The sequence below is a fragment of the Heterostelium album genome (genome assembly GCF_000004825.1).
Source record: "Heterostelium album PN500 unplaced genomic scaffold PPL_contig17, whole genome shotgun sequence".
Classification (NCBI taxonomy): domain Eukaryota; phylum Evosea; class Eumycetozoa; order Acytosteliales; family Acytosteliaceae; genus Heterostelium; species Heterostelium album.
Window position 1 is genome coordinate 56,539 of NW_008805094.1, and position 21,347 is coordinate 77,885.

At 33.7% G+C, this 21,347-nt stretch overlaps 6 protein-coding genes across 6 annotated transcripts; 5 read left to right on the plus strand and 1 right to left on the minus strand.

Moving 5' to 3' along the window:
• Nucleotides 1-1,064: 1,064 nt before the first annotated feature.
• Nucleotides 1,065-6,053, plus strand: PPL_07550 (uncharacterized protein; the record flags this gene model as incomplete). The annotated part of the gene is made up of 3 exons (XM_020578385.1): nt 1,065-1,194; nt 1,315-2,131; nt 2,195-6,053. 3 exons carry the CDS (start codon nt 1,065-1,067, stop codon nt 6,051-6,053), a joined length of 4,806 nt encoding a protein of 1,601 aa, XP_020431620.1.
• Nucleotides 6,054-7,488: 1,435 nt separating this feature from the next.
• Nucleotides 7,489-12,471, plus strand: abcA5 (ABC transporter A family protein; the record flags this gene model as incomplete). Its single annotated transcript, XM_020578386.1, has 3 exons — nt 7,489-7,618; nt 7,696-8,548; nt 8,619-12,471. 3 exons carry the CDS (start codon nt 7,489-7,491, stop codon nt 12,469-12,471), a joined length of 4,836 nt encoding a protein of 1,611 aa, XP_020431621.1.
• Nucleotides 12,472-12,666: 195 nt separating this feature from the next.
• On the minus strand, nt 12,667-13,799 carry PPL_07552 (uncharacterized protein; the record flags this gene model as incomplete). Its single annotated transcript, XM_020578387.1, has 4 exons — nt 12,667-12,767; nt 12,839-13,164; nt 13,226-13,672; nt 13,759-13,799. The coding sequence occupies 4 exons, from the start codon at nt 13,797-13,799 to the stop codon at nt 12,667-12,669; spliced, it is 915 nt and encodes a 304-aa protein (XP_020431622.1).
• Nucleotides 13,800-14,027: 228 nt separating this feature from the next.
• tbccd (tubulin binding cofactor C domain-containing protein) lies at nt 14,028-15,760 on the plus strand (the record flags this gene model as incomplete). Its single annotated transcript, XM_020578388.1, has 3 exons — nt 14,028-14,129; nt 14,528-15,490; nt 15,548-15,760. The coding sequence occupies 3 exons, from the start codon at nt 14,028-14,030 to the stop codon at nt 15,758-15,760; spliced, it is 1,278 nt and encodes a 425-aa protein (XP_020431623.1).
• A 909-nt stretch (nt 15,761-16,669) lies between these two features.
• Nucleotides 16,670-17,669, plus strand: PPL_07554 (SDR family oxidoreductase; the record flags this gene model as incomplete). The annotated part of the gene is made up of 2 exons (XM_020578389.1): nt 16,670-17,257; nt 17,325-17,669. The coding sequence occupies 2 exons, from the start codon at nt 16,670-16,672 to the stop codon at nt 17,667-17,669; spliced, it is 933 nt and encodes a 310-aa protein (XP_020431624.1).
• Nucleotides 17,670-17,876: 207 nt separating this feature from the next.
• utp13 (WD40 repeat domain-containing protein) lies at nt 17,877-21,149 on the plus strand (the record flags this gene model as incomplete). The annotated part of the gene is made up of 8 exons (XM_020578390.1): nt 17,877-18,663; nt 18,728-18,836; nt 18,900-19,150; nt 19,218-19,404; nt 19,425-19,635; nt 19,715-20,559; nt 20,642-20,905; nt 20,972-21,149. 8 exons carry the CDS (start codon nt 17,877-17,879, stop codon nt 21,147-21,149), a joined length of 2,832 nt encoding a protein of 943 aa, XP_020431625.1.
• Between the last annotated feature and the right edge of the window lie 198 nt (nt 21,150-21,347).

The following is a 21,347-nucleotide window of genomic DNA, read 5'->3' on the forward strand; positions in this document are numbered from 1 at the left end:
TCAAGTCGAATTATAATGTAGCATAATGATTGCCACTCACAACATTCAACAGAGTTTATTAATAACCTTTGGCTGGGTAGACTTAGAAGTCAAACATGAATGTGTACACTTCAGTGAATCGAAGCATCAGTATGTATAATTTAATAGATTTCACTATTCACCCACCTGAAGACTATCTAAAAATATTTCATATTACCACACGTCTATTTTATTGATAAGTTGAAACTTGGAGATGCAGGCTGGCTCGTAAAATGACCAAAAAAGCACCCAGACGCTTGTATATTTAAACTGTTTCAGTGATTTATAGTTTATTTCATTCTTTTCAAAGTTATAAATAAATTTTTATTATAATCATATTCTATCATCAAATAATAATAATATTTGTGATTCAATAATTTAATCCCATTATAAATAGATTAAAAATACATAAGAGGGATATTGTTAATTGTGACCCTTTGCCCAAACTACAAATCAAATATTCATTACCTAATCAAATAATTTGAAAAAAAAATAATTAATTACATAGAGAGAGAGACACTGAGAGATAGATATTAATCAATCATAAATAGTAAGTTATTATTTGTTAATTTTATTGGAATTACAGATAATTCGTTTTGTCCATAATTGTTTGTTTATTTTAATAAATATATATTTACACAAACGGAAATCACACCCACAATTTTGCATCAACATACACACACACAACAAATTATATAGAATATAACCACAAATTAACAAACAAATAAAAGTGTGAGATTCTAAATCAGTCCATAGATAAAATCAATTTTTGCGTTGTGGAGAGATATGTGATGATGTCGTTTCATATTTATTTTATTTAAGAACCTAACGAAATACTTTGTAAATGAAAAATGAATAATTATATAATATAAAATATAAAATATAAAAATAATCATTTCATAGTTATACAATTATTATATCATTCACCTCATAAAAATAAAAACACATGTTTTCATTGATCTCCATATTTATTTAATTCATCGAACTTAAGGAATATTAATATTTATTAATTTTTCACCAACTATTTTTATAGTTAAATTTTTAAAATGGCTTTTGGTTCACAGCTTAAAGTCTTGTTACAAAAGAATTGTTTATTAAAAAAGAAATCAAAAGTTGGAATATGTTGCGATATTGCTTTTCCAGTTGCACTCATCGTGCTATTAATGGTCATGATGTGTAAGTTTCTCAATTGTCCAAGATCACATAGCTATGTGTTAAAAACAAAAAAAAAAAAAAAAAAACAAAAAATTAATTTTTTTTCTATCTATTTTATAGCAATTTTTGTTTTATTTAAAGCTAAATCAGAAGATCATCCAATACCAACATTTGGATTACTTGTCCAAAATAATACGGTTATCTATGGACCTTCCAGTTCATTGAACACCGAACAAAAGGCAGTCGTTAAATTGATCATCGATCAGGTTAAACTGTTCAATCCGAATGCAGAGAATCAATTTAAAGGCATGGAGTCACTCGAGCAGATGGACAGCTATTATGCCAACAACAGTGAATCTGTTAAACTTGGATTGTGGTTCCCGACGAACCAGACTGCCTCTGCCAACAACCCATTCCAATACTCGATCAGAATGGATTCCGATGTATTGCCACCGACCGATAAGATTACAGAACAATTTGGAAACTCGCTTGGATATGCTTCAAGAGGGTTTGCTTCGTTGCAAACCGCTGTCGATAATGCAGTTTTAAGTACACTCGGCAACTTCCAACGTAATCTAGGTGTTACCGCTCGACTCTTCCCAGATCCATTCACCGAGCAATGGCAGACCTGGAGAACTGCAAGAGATTTAATCTATCGTAATATGGCTGGTGTTATCATTACCGCTGCAATATTCTTCTTTGGCTACCGTTTGATAGTTGATCTCGTCGTTGAAAAGGAAACAAGAATCCGTCAAGGAATGAAAATGATCGGTATGAGTGACATTGCATACTATCTCTCTTGGCAAATCCAATCACTCTACATTGGTATTCCTATTACCCTTGTCATATTAATCATTCTCTATGCATCCGCGATCATCAAGCATGCCAACTTTGGTATAATGTTACTTTTATTCATTTTGTATTTCATTGCATTAATTCAATTGGCATGTGTATTAAGGTAAGTTCTGTTTAATATTTATATTGTTAACATTTTGTAACTAATGAATATAATCAAAACTAGTTTATTCTTTGATAAATCAAAGTTTGCAGGTATTATGTCATTGTTCTTTGTTGTTGGACTTTCTGTTGCAGGTATATTCGTTGCAAAAGAGAATTTCAGTAAACATTTAAAACTATTGATAAGTTTAATAGCTCCAATCGGTTTCAATTGTGCAATCTATACGGTTGCTCTGAAAGATTACAATGGTGAAGATCAAGATAAATCAATTTATCCAACAGAGTATGAAGAAACTGGAATGATGTTGTTGGATGCCGTCATTTATGTATTGCTGTTGGCCTATCTTGACAAGGTCATTCCAGGTGAATTTGGTGTTACCGAGCCATGGTATTTCCCAATCTCTCCAAATTACTGGCGTCCACGTCGTAAGTCTTACGAATCGATCATGAATGACCACGAACAAAACGATGATGTAGAGATGACACCTGTTGAGTCTGCCTCGAGTGTAACTGTTTCCATTAAGAACTTGAAAAAGGAGTTCCACACTGGTAACGGTCTGAGAACAGCTGTCGATGGATTGTATTTAGATATGCACTCTGACCAGATTCATGCATTCCTCGGTCATAATGGTGCCGGTAAATCAACTACTATCGGTATGTTGACAGGTTTGATTCCACCAACTGGTGGTGATGCTTTCATCGATGGACATTCGATTGCATCTCAGATGAGTCAAGTTAGAAATGTAATTGGTGTATGTCCACAACACGATGTCATCTGGAAAGAGTTGACTGTATTCGAGCACTTGAAGATCTACGCTGCACTAAAGGGTATAACTTCGAAGCACGTAGATGAAGAAGCCGAGAAGATGGCATTTGAAATTGGATTGGGTGAAAAGATTAATGCACCAGCTGGTACTCTTTCTGGTGGTCAGAAACGTAAGCTTTGTCTTGGTATCGCATTCATTGGTCATTCAAAGATTATCTTTTTGGATGAAGTAACCTCTGGTATGGATCCATTGTCGAGAAGAGGTGTCTGGGATTTCCTTTTGAAATACAAAAAAGGTCGTACCATTATTCTCACAACACATTTTATGGATGAAGCTGATTTCCTTGGTGATCGTATTGCCATCATTTCACATGGTCGTCTTCGTTGTGATGGAAGCAGTCTCTTCTTGAAGAAGAAGTTTGGTATCGGTTATCTCTTGACTTGTGCAAAGGTGGCCGATGTATGCAACACCGCTCAAGTTACTCAGTTTGTTCAACAATTTATTCCAGAGGCAGCCGTCCTCTCTGATGTCGGTACCGAGTTGAGTTTCCGTCTTCCAACATCTTCAGTTACTCAGTTTGTTCCATTCTTCCGTGAGTTGGATCAACAAAAGATTCTTCTCGGTCTCGGTGGATATGGTATCTCTGTTACTACAATGGAAGAAGTATTCCTTCGTATTGGTCAAGAGACTAGAAACAATGCTAAAGGATTCAATTTGAATGCCAACGAGAATCGTAATGAAGCTGCCGTCAAAAAAGCAATTTCAACAACATCACTTGAGAGAAGTCCGATGCAGCAATTCAAAGGACTTATTATTAAGCGTCTTCAAACTAGCTACAAAGACTTGAAATCTTTCACACTGTCCATTCTACTTCCGGGTATCATTCTTGGAGCAGCGATTGTCGTCTATAAGTTTGTAGGTGAAGATGAGGAAGTACACCCATTGACACCACTCACTTTCAACATGTCAGACTTTGGAAACAAAAACTACATTCCAATCAAAACCATCGATAACGATATCCAAGCATTTAGAAGTTCACCGTACTTCAATGAACTTCGTATGGTTCCGAACGATCTGGATGACTATCTCGAGAAAAACTACACTAATGATGCAGGTGCATTCAATCTCCTTACCTCATTCAACCAGAATTTCACAGCACCCAATACAACCAACTCTACTCTTTCCTACACTGTTTTGTTCAACATTGATTATGTTCATTCGATACCGATGCACATGAATATGCTCACCGATTCACTGCTAAGAAATATTACCAACAACATTGGTATAGTTACTACTAGTCTACCATTCAAACATGTTTTGACAACTTTCCAACTTCAATCCCAAGAGGTCAACCGAAATGCTATTCTCTACTTTATTCTGTTGTTCATGGGTGGCTATTCATTGATGGCTGGTTCATTTGCAGGAAATGTTTGTGCTGAACGTAATTTCAATATCAAACGTCTTCTCTATATCTCTGGTTGTAAGAAATATGTCTATTGGCTGTCCAATTTAGTATGGGATTATATCTTTGCTCTGATTATCAATATTGTTATTTCTGCAGTTATTGTCTCTGTCGTCGATGAGTTCAGTGGTAAATTTGGTTTGATATTCCTAGCTCAAATACTCTACAGTTTCGGTATCATCCCTCTCGCATATTTAATGTCATATCTATTCAAGACACATGGAAAGGCAACCGGCTCCATCTTTGGAATTCATTTTGCTTTGGCATTCATTTTCCTATTGACCACAATGAAGATCAGAATAGACACTTACCAAAACTCCGACTTGGATCTCCAAAAAAAAGGAGATATTGTTGATTATGTATTCTTTATAATCTCCCCTGTGTTTTGTCTCGCCAAAGTAATGATTCTCAATTCTAAATTCCCAGGATTCTCTAGAGTCGGTGAGATGAAGATTGAAAATCAATGGGCATGGAATGCTTGTGGTGCTCCGATCTTGTTTTTGGCATGTCACATGATTCTCTGGTTATCGTGGCTCTTCATTCTCGATCTCGTTCCAGAGATTCGTGGTAAATTGAAGAACCCAAGAAACAATGCATCTCCAAATCCCGAGCCAAACGAAGACTCTGATGTCGCTGCTGAAAGAGTTCGTCTACACAGTCTTGACCACAACCAAGAGGTCGTAGTTATCAAAGGATTACATCGTGTTTTCAGATCCAAAGGAAAGAATCCCAAAAAGATTGCAGTACACAACACTGCCCTCGGTATTCCACGTGGTCAGACCTTTGGTTTACTAGGTATGAACGGTGCCGGTAAGACAACAACTCTTTCAATGTTGTCTGGTGATATCATTCCATCCGCCGGTAGTGCAACTATCAATGGATACGACTTAATTTCAGAGCGATCGGAAGCACTTCAATCGATTGGATCGTGTCCACAATTCGACGCTCTAATTCCATTGTTAACAGCACGTGAACAACTCTGGCTCTACTGTCGTATCAAAGGTATTCCAGAGCATCAAATCGGAGAGACTGTCGAGGCATTCCTCACTATGATGGATTTGCAACCAATTGGAAACAGCAACTGTCACGGTTACTCTGGTGGAAACAAACGTAAGGTATCACTCTCCATCGCTATGTTGGGCAATCCATCTGTTGTCTTCTTGGATGAACCATCAACTGGTTGTGACCCAGAGATTCGTAGATTCATGTGGAATGTCATCTCTGAACTCGGTGCCAACAAGGTTATCATCATCACAACTCACTCGATGGAGGAATGTGAAGCACTCTGTCAACGTATCTCTATTATGAAAGACGGTAAATTCACTTGTCTTGGTTCGAATCAACATATCAAATCCAAGTTTGGTTCAGGTTACTCAATTGACATCAAATTCAAGAAAGAGTATTACGAAACTGGTATTAATATGGTATTGAGAGAGTTCCCATCGTCTTTCTTGCTGGATCAACACGATCTCATTGCCAACTTTGAACTTCCAAACAATACACACAAACCGATCATGGTATCAGAGATCTTCTCTACTCTCCAAAATCAATTGGCACATATCATGGATGATTACTCTGTCAGTCAAACATCATTGGAACAAGTATTCCTCAAGTTGACATCATCCAAACACGAAGAGCGTCTCGATCAATATTCAGAAAGAGAAAGAGAAGGTGAGCAATTACTATATAATTGAACATTTTTTTTAAATAATATTCTTTCAACAATAACTTAAATAAAATATATAATTAAAAACTTGTATTAAAAAAAACCAAAAAAAAATGTTTTCCTCAACAAAAATATAAAAAAATCATAAAATTAAACAACAATTATTTGATTATAAAATTTTTTCAAATACAAAAATAAAAAGGTAAATATAATATTAGTTAGAGGTGTATCCTTAAAAAAGGATATTAAAAGTTGTAACCCCAAAAAATTTGATAATCATTTGAATCATACACCAAAAAATATGAAAAAATCATAATATATTAAGCCTCAATCCAAAAAAAACGACCAAAAGATTTTTAATTTAAAGATGCAAAAATTACAAAAAAAAAAGTTGTTTATACTACATTTTTTAAAGGGTAAAACTCGTAATTAGTTAATGAAACATCAATTCGATATAAGATCTTTTTATGATGCTCAAACAATGTTTTTTGTGATTGTTATTGGGTTCATCCAAATTTATATTTGGGTTTGTGATATATAAAGTAAAAAAAAAATTAATTTAATGTTTTTGCAAAACACAACTGAACCTTTTTAATAAATTCGTTGAATTTAATTTATATAACCACAAAAAAAAGATTAATTAAACAATCAGAATCGTCATTGTGCAATTACACAATACTGTGTTAAAGTCAGGAGAACTTCAAATAGTTGCAAAAAAATGAGTAGTTTATATTTTTTTGCAAAAAAAATGAAAAATTTTAATTGTAACCCCTAACTGATTTACCACTTTTATTTTTACTCGCTTTATTATTCAAGACTCAAATCATAGAGAGTGCTTAAAAAACCTCAATCTTTAAGAAACAATTTCTGTCAATAAGTATCATTAAAGTTTCTTGGGTTATAAGGAATCGATATAACTCCACTAAAATACACCACGAAACAAACCAAATCAATCTGATACAATACCCGTCGGTCTGTACACACGCAGACCTCATCAACCAACCATTCATAAATTACCCACCCCCACATACTCATTGTTCCAACCTATTTATTGTTCTCTATGATTCTCTTGACCCATCTATAATTATATTACCCCATTTTAATTTTCAGATAGTTGACCTATTTATATTTATTGTGATTAAAGTATTTTTAATTAATTTTTTTAATTTAATTTTGGGTTAGAGTCAAATCTGAAGGTCAACCAGAAATTAGGAACTATTTCTATATATATTAAACTTTTAAAGTTGACTAATACAGAAATATACAATTTACAATATATAATAATCTTTAAACTAAATAATTTATAATTTGTATTATTTTAGGTTTTTTTTTTACATTAGTTTTCTTTTACAGTTTTAATAGTAATATATAGTTATCTCAATATAAATATTTCAAATCTACTTGAAATATTTAAACTTTTTTTTTTTTATATTTTTTTATATCTTATTTGTTCTCATTAAAAAATGGAATTTGGTAGTCAACTTAAAATTCTATTATACAAGAATTTGTTATTGAAAAAGAAATCCAAAGTTGGAATCTGTTGTGAAATAGTATTCCCATTGGTAATAGTTGGTATTCTTTTTATGATTTTAGGTAAGTTATCTTTAAAATTATTACTTTATTTATAAATACTTATTTATATATTTATTTTTTAATATTTCTTTTATTAGGTTTAATTCAATCATTTAAACCAGATTATGATTTATCAACGGTTCATCCTTTAGCGTTTAGAGTTGGATCGGATAATCAAATTTTATATGGTCCAACCCCATTGTCAGCTGACGAGGCTGCAGTCTTATTGAATTTACAAACACAAATCTCAGTGTTGGCTGAGATCTCTCTTAATGAGAGTCAGAGTTATTTCTTGCCATTCTCGAGTTCCACTGTAATGGAGGCATTCTTTGCCAATCATTCGAAATCAATTTTCGCAGGTATATGGTTCAACAATACTGGTGGTGCATTGTCTTCCACCAATCCATTCAGTTACGCAATCAGAATGGATGCTGACAACACTCCAGCAACTGATGACCAATACAACAAAGATGAAGATGCCAAAGAGTATACCTCATCAGGTTTTGAGTCACTCCAAGTTGCAATGGATCAATCTATTATGAATCATCTCGGTGTCAATGTTTCACAAATTGCAGTCGGTTCCAAGCGTTATCCAAACCCATACAATGCAAATTGGCAATCTTGGAATGACGGTCGTGATGCTATCTACAAGAATGCAGGTGGTGTATTCATTACTGCTGCTCTCTTTATCTTTTCATTCCGTCTCATCACTGAGTTGGTCATTGAGAAGGAAACTAAAATTCGTGAGGGTATGAAAATGATGGGTATGAACGATCTCCCATATTTCCTCAGTTGGACAATCACTTCTTTGATGATTGGTATTCCAGTTACTTTAATAGTCTACATTATGAATAGAGCCAGTAATTTAGTATACCATACAGATTGGGGAACTCTGGTAGTTTTATATCTTTTTTATTTATTCACTTTGATTCTCATTGGTTTCATTGCCAGGTATGTATATATTAATCTCTTTATACTATTATTATTTATTAATACCTAATTTATTTATTTTTAAAATTAGTATTTTCTTTAATAATTCTAAATTTGCTGGTATTTTAACATTCATTGCAGTTTTGGTATTGGCTGTTATTGGTATTTTCATTTCCAAAGCCGATATGTCAAAATCAGTTAAATATTTACTTTCTTTAATATCACCAATTGGTTTTGCTTGCGCAAACTATGAAATTGCTACCAAGGATTTGATTGATGTCATGGCTCACCCAACTAATAATACTTCTGTTGGAGGTATCATTTTGATGATGTTGGTCGACATTGTTCTCTATTTGGTAATCTATTGGTATTTGAATAATATTGTATCTGGTGAGTTTGGTACAAGCAAGCCATGGAACTTTTGTTTCAAGAAGAGCTATTGGATCTCTGAAAAGAAAGATCCATCTCTCATGTCAGCCGATCTCGAGTCGTTCGGTAGCAATGAAGATATTGAATCGATTCCAACAGAGGTTCGTAAGAATGTAACTGTTAGCATTCGTAGTCTTAGAAAGGAATTCCAAACTGGAAACGGTTTGAGAGTAGCCGTCGATGAATTGTCTTTGGATATGTATTCAGATCAAATTCATGCATTCCTCGGTCATAATGGTGCCGGTAAATCAACTACTATCGGTATGTTGACAGGTCTACTTCCACCAACTAGCGGTGATGCCTGGGTTCAAGGTTATTCTATCAACTCACAAATGAACAATGTACGTCGTACTCTTGGTGTATGTCCACAACACGATATCATCTGGAAAGAGCTAACCGTCTTAGAGCACTTGAAGATTTACGCCGCTTTGAAAGGATTGAGTGGAAAACAAGTCCAAACTGAAGCCGAGAAGATGGCTCAAGAAATTGGATTAGCTGAAAAGATTAATGCTCAAGCAGGTACTCTTTCTGGTGGTCAGAAACGTAAGCTTTGTCTCGGTATCGCATTCATTGGTCGTTCTGAAGTCATTTTCTTGGATGAAGTTACCACTGGTATGGATCCATTGTCGAGAAGAGGTGTCTGGGATTTCCTTTTGAAATACAAGCAAGGTCGTACCATTATTCTCACAACACATTTTATGGATGAAGCTGATTTCCTTGGTGATCGTATTGCCATCATTTCACATGGTCGTCTTCGTTGTGATGGAAGCAGTCTCTTCTTGAAGAAGAAGTTTGGTATCGGTTATCTCTTGACATTGGCCAAGATTCCAAATGCCTGCAACTCTGAAGGTGTTACAAACTTTATCCAACAACACATTCAAGAGGCAGTTGTACTCTCAGATGCTGGTACTGAGCTGAGTTACCGTCTTCCAACATCTTCAGTTGACCAATTCGTTCCATTCTTCAAGGCACTCGACCAACAAAAACAATATCTTGGTGTTGGTAACTATGGTATCTCTGTTACCACAATGGAAGAAGTATTCCTTCGTATTGGTCAAGAAGGAAAGCATGGACATGGTGGACAATTCAATATCAATGCTAATGAAAATCACAATGAAGAGGCAATCAAGAGAGCAATCTCTACATCATCTGTCGGTGTCAGCTGGAAGCAACAGCTGAAGGGTCTCATTATCAAGAGATTACATACCTCGAAGAAGGACTTGAAGAGTTTCTTCTTAACCATCTTGGTTCCAGCTGTTATTATTTGTTCTTCGATCGTTGTCTACAAGGAACTTCGTATCGATGGTGATTATTTCAACAATGTAACTGTGCCACTCACTTTCTCCAATGCCAACTACGACTCTTCCAATATCATTCCAATCAACGTTCCAGGTCACAACTACGATATCTTAAAGAATGCACCATATGGATCTGAACTCTTTGCCATTCCGTCGCCATATGATATGTCTGATTACCTAAAGAAGAACTTTGTCAACTCGACCAGTGCTCTCAATTTTACTCAACCAATTAGTGATCAACAACTTGCTTACAATGTTTATTACAACAAAGGTTACCTCCACGCAACACCAACACAAGTCAACTTTGTTCACGATGCTATCCTTAGAAACAAAACAAACATTGGTATTACAACATCGAGTGCTCCATTCCCACATGTACTCTCTGCCATTGAAGCGGCGGTCAGCTCTGTCGATATGAATGCAGTAGTATACTTTACCATACTCTTCATGGGTGGATATTCTTTGATGGCTGCATCGTTCGCTGGTAATATGTGTGTTGAACGTGTATCAAACATCAAGCGTCTTCTTTACATCTCTGGTTGTAAGAAATACGTCTATTGGCTTTCCAATCTTCTTTGGGACTACCTCTTTGCTATTGTCCTTGTATTCATTGTCTCTGGTGTACTTGCAGGTGTTGAATCGCACTTTGCCGATCAATTCGGAATCATTCTCTTGGCTCAATTGCTCTTTGCTTTTGGTGCCATTCCATTCTCCTACATTCTCTCATACAAATACACTACTCATGGTAAAGCAACTGGTGCCATATTTGGTATTCACTTTGGTATCGGTTTGGTCATGTTGATCACCTCGATCAATCTTCGTATCCAAACCATTGTAGAGCAAAGCTCAGGTATCCAAACTGCATCCGATGTTATTGACTACATCTTTTACGCTGTCTCACCAATCTATGCTCTTGGACGTATCATGATTATGACTGTTAATTTCCCAGGAACAATGCGTCTTGGTCAATTCAAGATCGATAGCTACTGGGATATCAAGGTTTGTGGAGCTCCACTCATCTACTTGGCTGGACACGCTGTTGTTTGGACAATCTGGATTCTCCTCTTGGACTATGCTCCAGAGATCAAAGGTGCTTTGAAGAATCCAAAGAATGTGCAATCTCCAAAGGTACCAGATGATGAAGACAGTGATGTCACTTCTGAGCGTCAACGTCTACATACCTTGAAGGATAACGATGAAGTATTGGTCATGCGTGAACTTCACAAGATGTTCCCAGGTAAAGGAAAGAATCCAGCTAAGATTGCCGTTAACAATACCACCCTAGGTATTCCACGTGGTCAGACCTTTGGTTTACTAGGTATGAACGGTGCCGGTAAGACAACAACTCTTTCAATGTTGTCTGGTGATTTGGTTGCCTCTGCTGGTAGTGCAACTATCAATGGATTCGACTTGATCTCTCAACGTTCAAAGGCTCTCAGATCGATTGGATCGTGTCCACAATTCGACGCTCTAATTCCATTGTTATCTGGTCGTGAACAACTCTGGCTCTACTGTCGTATCAAAGGTATTCCAGAGCATCAAATCGGAGAGACTGTTGAGGCATTCTTGAGTATGATGGATTTGCAAGGATTGGGTAACACCAACACCGGTGGTTACTCTGGTGGAAACAAACGTAAGGTATCACTCTCCATCGCTATGTTGGGCAATCCATCTGTTGTCTTCTTGGATGAGCCATCCAGTGGTTGTGATCCACAAGTTCGTAGATTCATGTGGAATGTCATCTCTGAACTCGGTGCCAACAAGGTTATCATCATCACAACTCACTCGATGGAGGAATGTGAAGCACTCTGTCAACGTGTCTCTATTATGAAAGACGGTAAATTCACTTGCTTAGGATCAATTCAACACGTCAAATCCAAGTTTGGTTCAGGTTACTCGATTGACTTTAAGTTGAAGAAAGAGTACCTGGAGACTGGTATTGAGATTATCGAGCGTACCCTCCCAGGCATTGAGCTTTTGGATCGTCACGATCTTATCGTAAACTTTGAACTCCCAAGCAAGAGCGGTGGTCGTGATGTAAAGGTTAGCGATATCTTTGATGTAATCCAACAACAATTGCACTTCATGGTTGAGGATTACTCTGTCAGTCAAACATCATTGGAACAAGTTTTCTTGAAACTTACCTCTGCTACTTATGAAGCTCGTCTAAATCAACTTTCAGAATCTCAACAAAATCAACCATTATATATGAATTAAAAATATAAATTCTTTTAAACATAAAAATAAATAAATAAATTTAAATAATTCTAATCTTTAATATTCAAAAAAGTTAAGTTTTGTAGATATGAAGAAAAAAAATAAAAATTTTGTGTATATTATAAATATGTGTTTTTTGCTCTATACAATTTATTTGAAGACTGTGTGATTGTTTTCTTTTTCCAAACTTTTACTTTAATTTTTCTCCAAGTGTGCTCTTCTTGCCAACTCTAATGCACCGACAATGCCTGCATTACTTCCAAAAGGTGATTGAACAATATATTTATGAACATTTTCTATAGAATGTGAAGAAATTATTTAGTTGGAATCATAATAAAAAATACAAAGAAAATATGAATGATCATACCTTTAGTTAAAAATTCGGATTTAATATATCCATTTAAAATCTTTAATAGTTCATCACGAATAATTGGGTAGAGAATAGTTCGATTGAGCACTCCTCCACCCAATACAATGACTTGTGGCGACATGATGCAAGTGATTGTTGCACACAACTCTGCCAAGTAGTGACCAACGATCTGCCAAACTGGATCATCATCGGGGATCACTGATAGTTTATCAGCTGTAACACCGAGACGCTTTGATATTGCACCAGTGCTTACTAATCCTTCAATACAATTTCCGTGGAATGGACATGTTCCTTGGAATTGATCATCCTCCAACAACTTTGTACTGTTTTTTAGCGCATTAGAATTTATTGGTTCTATAACTATTAACATTGTTAACAACTTACAATATATGTCCACCCTCTGGGTGAACCAATCCATGAATTGGTTTTTCGTTGGCGACCACTCCAACTCCTACACCGGTTCCGACGGTGATATATGCACACGAGCTAATGGCACCACGTTCATGTCTTCCGTGGAAGGTCTCAGAGATAGCAGCACCATTGACATCGGTATCAAACTTCTTTGGACATTGGAACTCATCGAACCATCCCAAGATGTTTGTGTTTCCCCACATTGGTTTCGGAGTGGTGGTGATGAATCCAAAAGTGCTACTCTTTGTATCGAGATCGATGGGACCAAACGAGGCAACTCCGATCGAACTGAACTTCTTTCCACGCAACCACTCCAAAACGTTTGCCTTTGTTTCATCTGGTGTAGTAGTGGGAATCGACACTCTATCAACTATATTATCTGGGGTACCACTTGCAATTGCCAGTGTGAATCCAGTTCCACTTTGTAGTTATATATAAAAGATTAAAAATTAATATTAACTTTGAATATGTTTGATATATCTAACATATATATAAAACAACAATACCCTGCTTCAACACCTGCATATACATGAGGATTTGAATCCATTTCTATTAATTAAACTTGTTACTTTGTTATATTATAAAAAGAAAAAAAAAATGTAATGAAAATGAATGTACTCCCAATGATTTAATGAAAATTAATTTTTTTATTATCTAAAAATATAAATTTTTTTTTGCACACAAACTTTAACCCCAATTTTATCAATACATGGTTGGGAGCAAAAAAATTGGTGCAAAAAAACAAATAAATTCCACAAGCAAGATCATAAATCAAATGTGTAGAATTGAATACAAGATTTATCAACGAGAAACAAAAGATCGTATCGATTTATTGCAATTCAATATTCAATGTTTATATCTTGCAGGCAATTATATTGTTTGGTTTTTCAACATTTAGTTCGACAAAAAAATTTTTTGTTGTGCATCTTTTCAAAAATTAATTAATAAATTGCAAAAAAAAACAAAAAAAATTGTGTGATGTTTTTTTTTTCATGAAAAAAAATTGAGGTGACAAACAATAGTAATAACTATAAAAACAAATATAACTTGTTTTTTGTGATAAATTTTAGTATATAATCATATATAATGTATAAATAAAAATAAAAAAAAATAATATGATAAATAACAATATTAATAATATTAATGTGTATGTTCCAATAAAAATAAAGATTAATAGGATTAATAAAACCTACAACATTATTATACTAACTTTTAATACCATCATTGAATGCCAAACAAAGAATACAACAATGTTCAATAGTTGATATATTTAAGAAAACGATTTTAAGAACAGAGAATGACTTTTATTTGAACGACGATAGCAGCAATTGTAATAGTAGCTTTAGTAGCAGTAGCAACAGTAGTAGTAGTAATAGTAGATTAGATTCACCAAGAAATACAAGAAATACTAGCAATAACAATAACAACAACAACAACAATAGTAATGGTGGATTATCACCTAAACTACAATCTGTTAATGGAACAGCCACCCCATCAAACAGTTTGAACAACAACAACAACCATAATAATAGTTCAGATAGTAATAACATTGTACAACCAATCAAGTTGATGATAAACAACTGTAGAAAATCAAATATATATATACTGGTGAGCATTGCCATTACTACGATTAGCAGCTGTCATGACTGTACAATAGTCCTCGGACCATGTTGTGACTACATAGAGATGAGCGATTGTTCATCATTGACAATCATTGCACTCACCAAAGGAATTAGAATAAAGTATGTAATCCACCAATACAATACTACTACTACTACTACAAACAAAACATATATAACTAACAATATTAAAAGATCATCAACCAATATAAATGTAAATATATGTACAAATCAAAAACCAATTATTAGTTCAGATTGCAGTGATATTAGATTAGCACCTTACAATACACATTATCCAACGTTGGAAGCACAGATTCATCAATCGAAAATACAAACCAACCTCTCTAGCAACCTATGGGACTCTCCTTTAATATTTAAAACACCAGGAATTCCAACTGACTCTACAATAGATTCAACATCAACAACAACAACAACTACAACATCATCAAATCAACATCAGAGTAATAATCTCGACACAACATCAGAATTGCTAAAAAATCTAAATATAACCGACAATAATGGAAATAATAGTAATAATACATCATCTATATATTCTATCATTGAACCTGATGATTTCTATCCTTTTTCAGTACCATTTTTAATGAAAGGAAAAACAAAAGTAAATATATTAACATTATAAAGATCAAGTTCAAAAATACTAACATCCATAACCTAGTCTAATCCATGCGAATTACCACCTAAATATACTAAAAGCCTTGCAAGTAAAACCAACTCAATACAATCACTTCATAAGATGATTCAACAATCTACATCCGATCAGAAAATTAGAGGTCATATCATGCATTTAGTAGAGTCAAAGTTTCAAGATTGGTTAATTGAAACCGATAATGTTAGACAGATAAATGATTTAATAAATATGAAAAAATAGAGTTTAAAATTAGAATAGATTTGTTTTTAAAACGGAGAGATCATTTTAAGATTTATTATTATTTTAGAATAATAAGTAAGTGGTATGAATTGTTTGAATTTATTTGTTCCTTTAAAAGATTTTTTAAATGGTAATATTAATTTTTTTATACTCAAACAATAATAAATGTTGATTCAAAGTAAGCATCGCCAATAATATAATAAAAATGACAGTTTGATTTAATATCGACAAGATTAACTGTTTTTGGTAGAGGTACCCCTAATTCCACTTTTGTTTTTTCACCACTCTACCAATAGATTTTGAAATATAAATATAAATGGATAAAATTAACCAATCACACTGTACTGTATATATATATATATATATATATAAATTTATATAAAGATAGATATCATTCCTATTTAAAGTTTAGAATGAGAGATTGTACATCTCATTAGAAAATAATGGTAGTAATACACACTTTTTATTAAGAGATAAATTCGAACATTTCAATTAGGTTGTACTTTTTTTTGTCTAAATTGGTAGGAGTAAAGGTTCCCCATAATTAACCCTTTTATTTATCATTTTAGATGAGAGTTTTTGAAAAACCCTATCTACACTACATTTCAATATTCTTGTACTACTGTTGAAGGAGAATCTCAAACAATACTGTAATTCAATCCCCACCTCTTAATACCACACACCATCAATGATATATCTTTTTTTTAATATTGTATTTATAAATCTAAAAAAATAAGAGGTACAATTGTTATGATTTAATATGGTAACAAATAATTAAATAAAAATGCAATAAATAGGGAGATTAAATAGAGCAAACTATATTCAAACAAAATTATAATTTCATAAATTATATTCTATTTGTAATTAGTTATCTAGATATCTTTAAAACTATAATTAAAAAACAAAAATATGATGCAAAATAATATATCTGTTGAAAAGGTTTGGTATGTAACCGGTACATCTAAAGGTTTAGGATTGGTATTCGTAAAGAAGTTACTACAAAATGGATACAAAGTTGTTGGAACCTCTAGAGACAAACAACATTTGATTGATGCCGTCGGACCTATTGGAAATTCCTTTAATTTCTTGGCGGTGCAAGTAGAGTTGACTAATGAGGAGAGTATCAGAGCATCGTTTCAAGAAGCCATCGAGAGGTTTGGTCGTATAGATGTCTTGGTGAATAATGCTGGCTACGGAATATGTGGTGCACTCGAAGAGAATGCCGATGAAGATGTCCGAAAGAATTTCGATATCAATGTTTTCAGTGTGTTCAACATACTTCGTAATATTACTCCGATCATGAGAGAACAAGGTTCAGGTCAGATCTTTAATATCTCCTCAAAAGTTGGATTGATTGGATTGCCTGGAATAAGTGTTTACTGTGCAACGAAATTCGCTGTCAACGGATTGACCGAAGCCTATGCAGCCGAAGTTAAACCATTCGGTATCAACGTTACACTGGTCTGCCCAGGAACTTTCAGAACAGAAATTCTAAATGTAATTGTTAAACGATCGATCTTTAATGTTAATGTCAAATCTAACATTTATATTATTTTTTATATAGTCTGAATTTTATAATGATTACAAGAATAAGTTGGAACATTATAAACCAATACATAATCGTTTGGAGTTTAATGACCAATATCTAAGTGGTAATCAGTGGGGTGACCCTGAAAAGTTGGCTGATCTCTTAATTGAGGCATATGAATTGAATCTTACTCAGAAGGAGACTGGCAACTACATTGTTGTTGGTTCGGAGGCTTATCCCACAGTCAGAGCCAAACAAGAGAGATTCGTTAAAGATCTTGACAAGTGGGAACCAATCGGTTCAAAAACTGATTATGAAGGTTATGATCATAGTACTTTTAATCAAAACCTACAAAATTTTATGTTAAACAAAAATAAATAAATATTTATCTGCTCAAATCTTTATCTTGAAAAAAAATTTTGAAAAACGCTAATTTTTATTTCAAACTTTTAAAAAAAAAAAAAAATTAATTTTTTGAAAAAAAAAAAAAAACGAACGAAGAAAAAGAATTTAATCATTTATTTTTATTCTATATCAAATTCATAAACAAATATTTTTATTTATTATATATTAATAATTTTTTAAATAATGAATTTGAATGGTATAGATTTATCAAAAGTTAAATTTGTAGAGGTTGTGGAAGATGAAGATTTAGAAGATTTCGATGATGAAATGATTGATCAAGATGGCGAGGAAAATGAAGATGATCAAGTCGATTATGAAAGTGATCAAGTAATTAAAGTTGAATCATTGTATAATGACAAGAAGGATAAGAAAAATAATAGTAATGAAAAGAGAGAAAAGAAAACACTAGAGATCAACAAATCAAGAGCACAAACAACAACACAAAACAGAAAGCTAAAGACTGTGTTCAAGCCAGAGTCAGTGATCGGTAGTATCTACACAGGTGGACCTATCATTGTCAACAGTGAAGCATCGTTCATGATTACAACATGTTCTAATCGTGTCTGTTTCGTCTCTACCGAGGATGGAGTGGAGTTGTACGAACCATTAGTATTTGAGGCCAAGGTCACTGCATTGTCACTCTCACCAGACAACACCAAGTTGATGGTTGCACTCAATAATCTCCATCTGCATATATATGACATGACCAAGTTGGCTGGTGTTGCTGCCGATGAAATCAAGTTGGTCGATGCCGACAACGACCAACAAGCCGACAAAACCGATCAAAAAGAAAAAGAAGACGACATTACCAGAACATCCAGACTTTTGATACGTATGTGGAAAGCACACGAAGCACCCATCTTATCGATCGACTTTCATTCATCGGGTGGTGTAGTTGCCACTGGATCTGCAGATGGATCGGTCAGAGTTTGGGATATCGATAAGGGATTCTGTACACATAATCTTAAAGGTATTTAAATCATTCATCTACGCCAATATATAAAAACTAAACTAAAATTGTTATGACTTTGTAGATGATTGTGGTGTTGTTTCCATTGTTAAATTCCATTCAAAGACATTGAGAGTAGTTGCAGTAAGTGATGACAATAACATTAGAGTATGGGATCTAGTAACCAAACAAAGGTAAGTAAAGTTTTAACAGATGTGCGTAATTTTTATAATTCTAATTCATTTAATTGTCTATAGAGTAATATTAGAGAATCATTTGGCACAGATTTCAGGTATTACTTTTTCAAATTCAAAAGAAGAACTAATTTCATGTGGTAGAGATAAAGTACTCAGTCTATGGGATATGACAACACTTAAGCTCAAAAAGACTGTTCCAATATTCCAAGAGTTGAGTGGTATAATCACACTTCCAAAGAGATTTTTAAATAGTACATCATTACCCGAGAAATTGCAAGCAAAAATAAAGGCAATTAGAACAAAATTATCTGGTAACTATAGTTTAAAGAGTACTCTTTAAAGACTTTTCAAGTACTAATGACTATGTTTAATTTATAGCAAATCCACAACTTTCAAGTAAAGTATCAAAGGAAGATCTTACAATTGTTGTAGGTGGATATGATGTTATGCGTGCTTGGTGTATGGAGACTGGTGAATCGGTATGGAGAGAAGACGGACTTGAAAAGAAAGATCAAAAAGATAATGATCAAGATATTGAACCATTGTTTACCTATACACATATATTGTAATTATTTAAACAATTAGAATCATTTTATTTGAATTGTTATTAATATTAATCATAACATCTAGACAATCAAAAGATAAGATCATTTCAGTTACCTCGGAACATAATATGATAGTATATGAATGCGAATCATTCGATAGAGTATCCGAGATTATTGGATACAACGACGAAATTGTAGATATAAAGTATTTGAATAAAACAGAGATAGCTGTTGCAACCAATTCCAACGAAGTAAGTTTAATTATTTAATTAGAGATTGATTCTATAATTTTTATTAATTTTTTTTTTTTTTAATATATTGTTTTTTTAGATAAGATTATATGATTTAAATACAAAGAAATCAAAGTTATTAAGAGGACACAGTGATTTGGTCATGGCAATCGATGTGTCTAATGATGGAAAGTTGTTGGTATCAGCATCACGTGACAATTCAATTCGTTTGTGGAATGTCGAGACTTTGGAGTGTCTGAGTGTTGGAAATGGACATACCGGAGTGGTCTCTGCCATTGCAATGTCAAAAAAGTCTGGCTATATCATCTCTGGTAGTTTAGACAGAACTCTCAAACTGTGGAAGTTGAACGGAAAGACCAAGCAGCTCGAAGTGCAAACCACTGTTATTGCTCATGACAAAGACATCAACTCGATTCAGATTGCACCAAACGATAAGTTGGTTGCAACAGGTTCACAAGATACCTATGTGAAGCTATGGAATGCTGCCGATCTCAAATCGGCCGGTGTCATCAAGGCACACCGACGTGGTGTGTGGTCCGTAGACTTTTCTCCGGTCGATCAATGTCTTCTTTCGACTTCAGCAGATGGATCCATCAAGATTTGGTCACTTGCCGACTTTAGTTGTCTAAAGACCTTCGAAGGTCATTCTGGATCGGTTTTGCGTGCAACCTTTATCAGCTATGGTATGCAGATTGTCTCTGTAGGTACCGACAGTCTTGTCAAACTCTGGACTATCAAGACAAACGAATGTGTCAACACATTTGAGAAACACGATGCTAAAATCTGGGCATTGGCTGTTACACCTCAGAATGACCAACAGCAATTCATCACCGGTTCTTCAGACTCTAGAATTATCGTATGGAAGGACTATACCATATTAGAGGAGATCGAGAAACATCTTAAAGAAGAAGAAGCAATTAAAAAGTAAGTATACTAAATAATTTTTAAATCTTAAATATTTTTATACTAATATATTGTATTATTATTTATTTCCTATTTTTACCAGTCAACAATCATTGGATACTTCACTTAGACAAAGAGATTTCAAGAGAGCATTAAAATTGGCATTGATTCTTAATCAACCAAGACAATCACTCAATATCTTTAATATGATGATGGAAAGTGAGAATGGAGAAGATCTAATCAAGTCTACACTAAAAAAGTTTGGTAAATTGGATATTGTAAAGATTTTGAAATTCGTACGTGATTGGAATACCAATTCGAAATTCGTACCAGTATCTCAAATTATTTTAAGATCAATTATGACAATGTATGTATAGTTATGGTTTTGGAGTAAAAAAATTATTATTTACTAAATAATTATATTATAAAATAGGTATTTACCAAGTGAGATAATAAAGATCCATGAATTACCAGAGCTATTGGAATCACTTATCCCTTACAATGAAAGACATTTCCAGAGATTAGATAGAATATTACAAAAGACTTATCTGTTGGATTTTACCATTTCTTCAATTAATCCAGCCGCATCAGATTTACTGAAACAAAGATAAACAAAGTGAAACAATTTAAATTGAATAAAATTAGTTTAAAAAAATATCAAAAACTGAGATATTAAATATTAATATATAGTTGTATAATAATTCTCGTTACTATGGATTTCAGTCAACAGAAACTCTGATTAGACTAATTAGAAGTGTGGTTGTGATTCTCTTGATTGTAAAAAAAAAAAAAAAGATTAAGAGATTGGT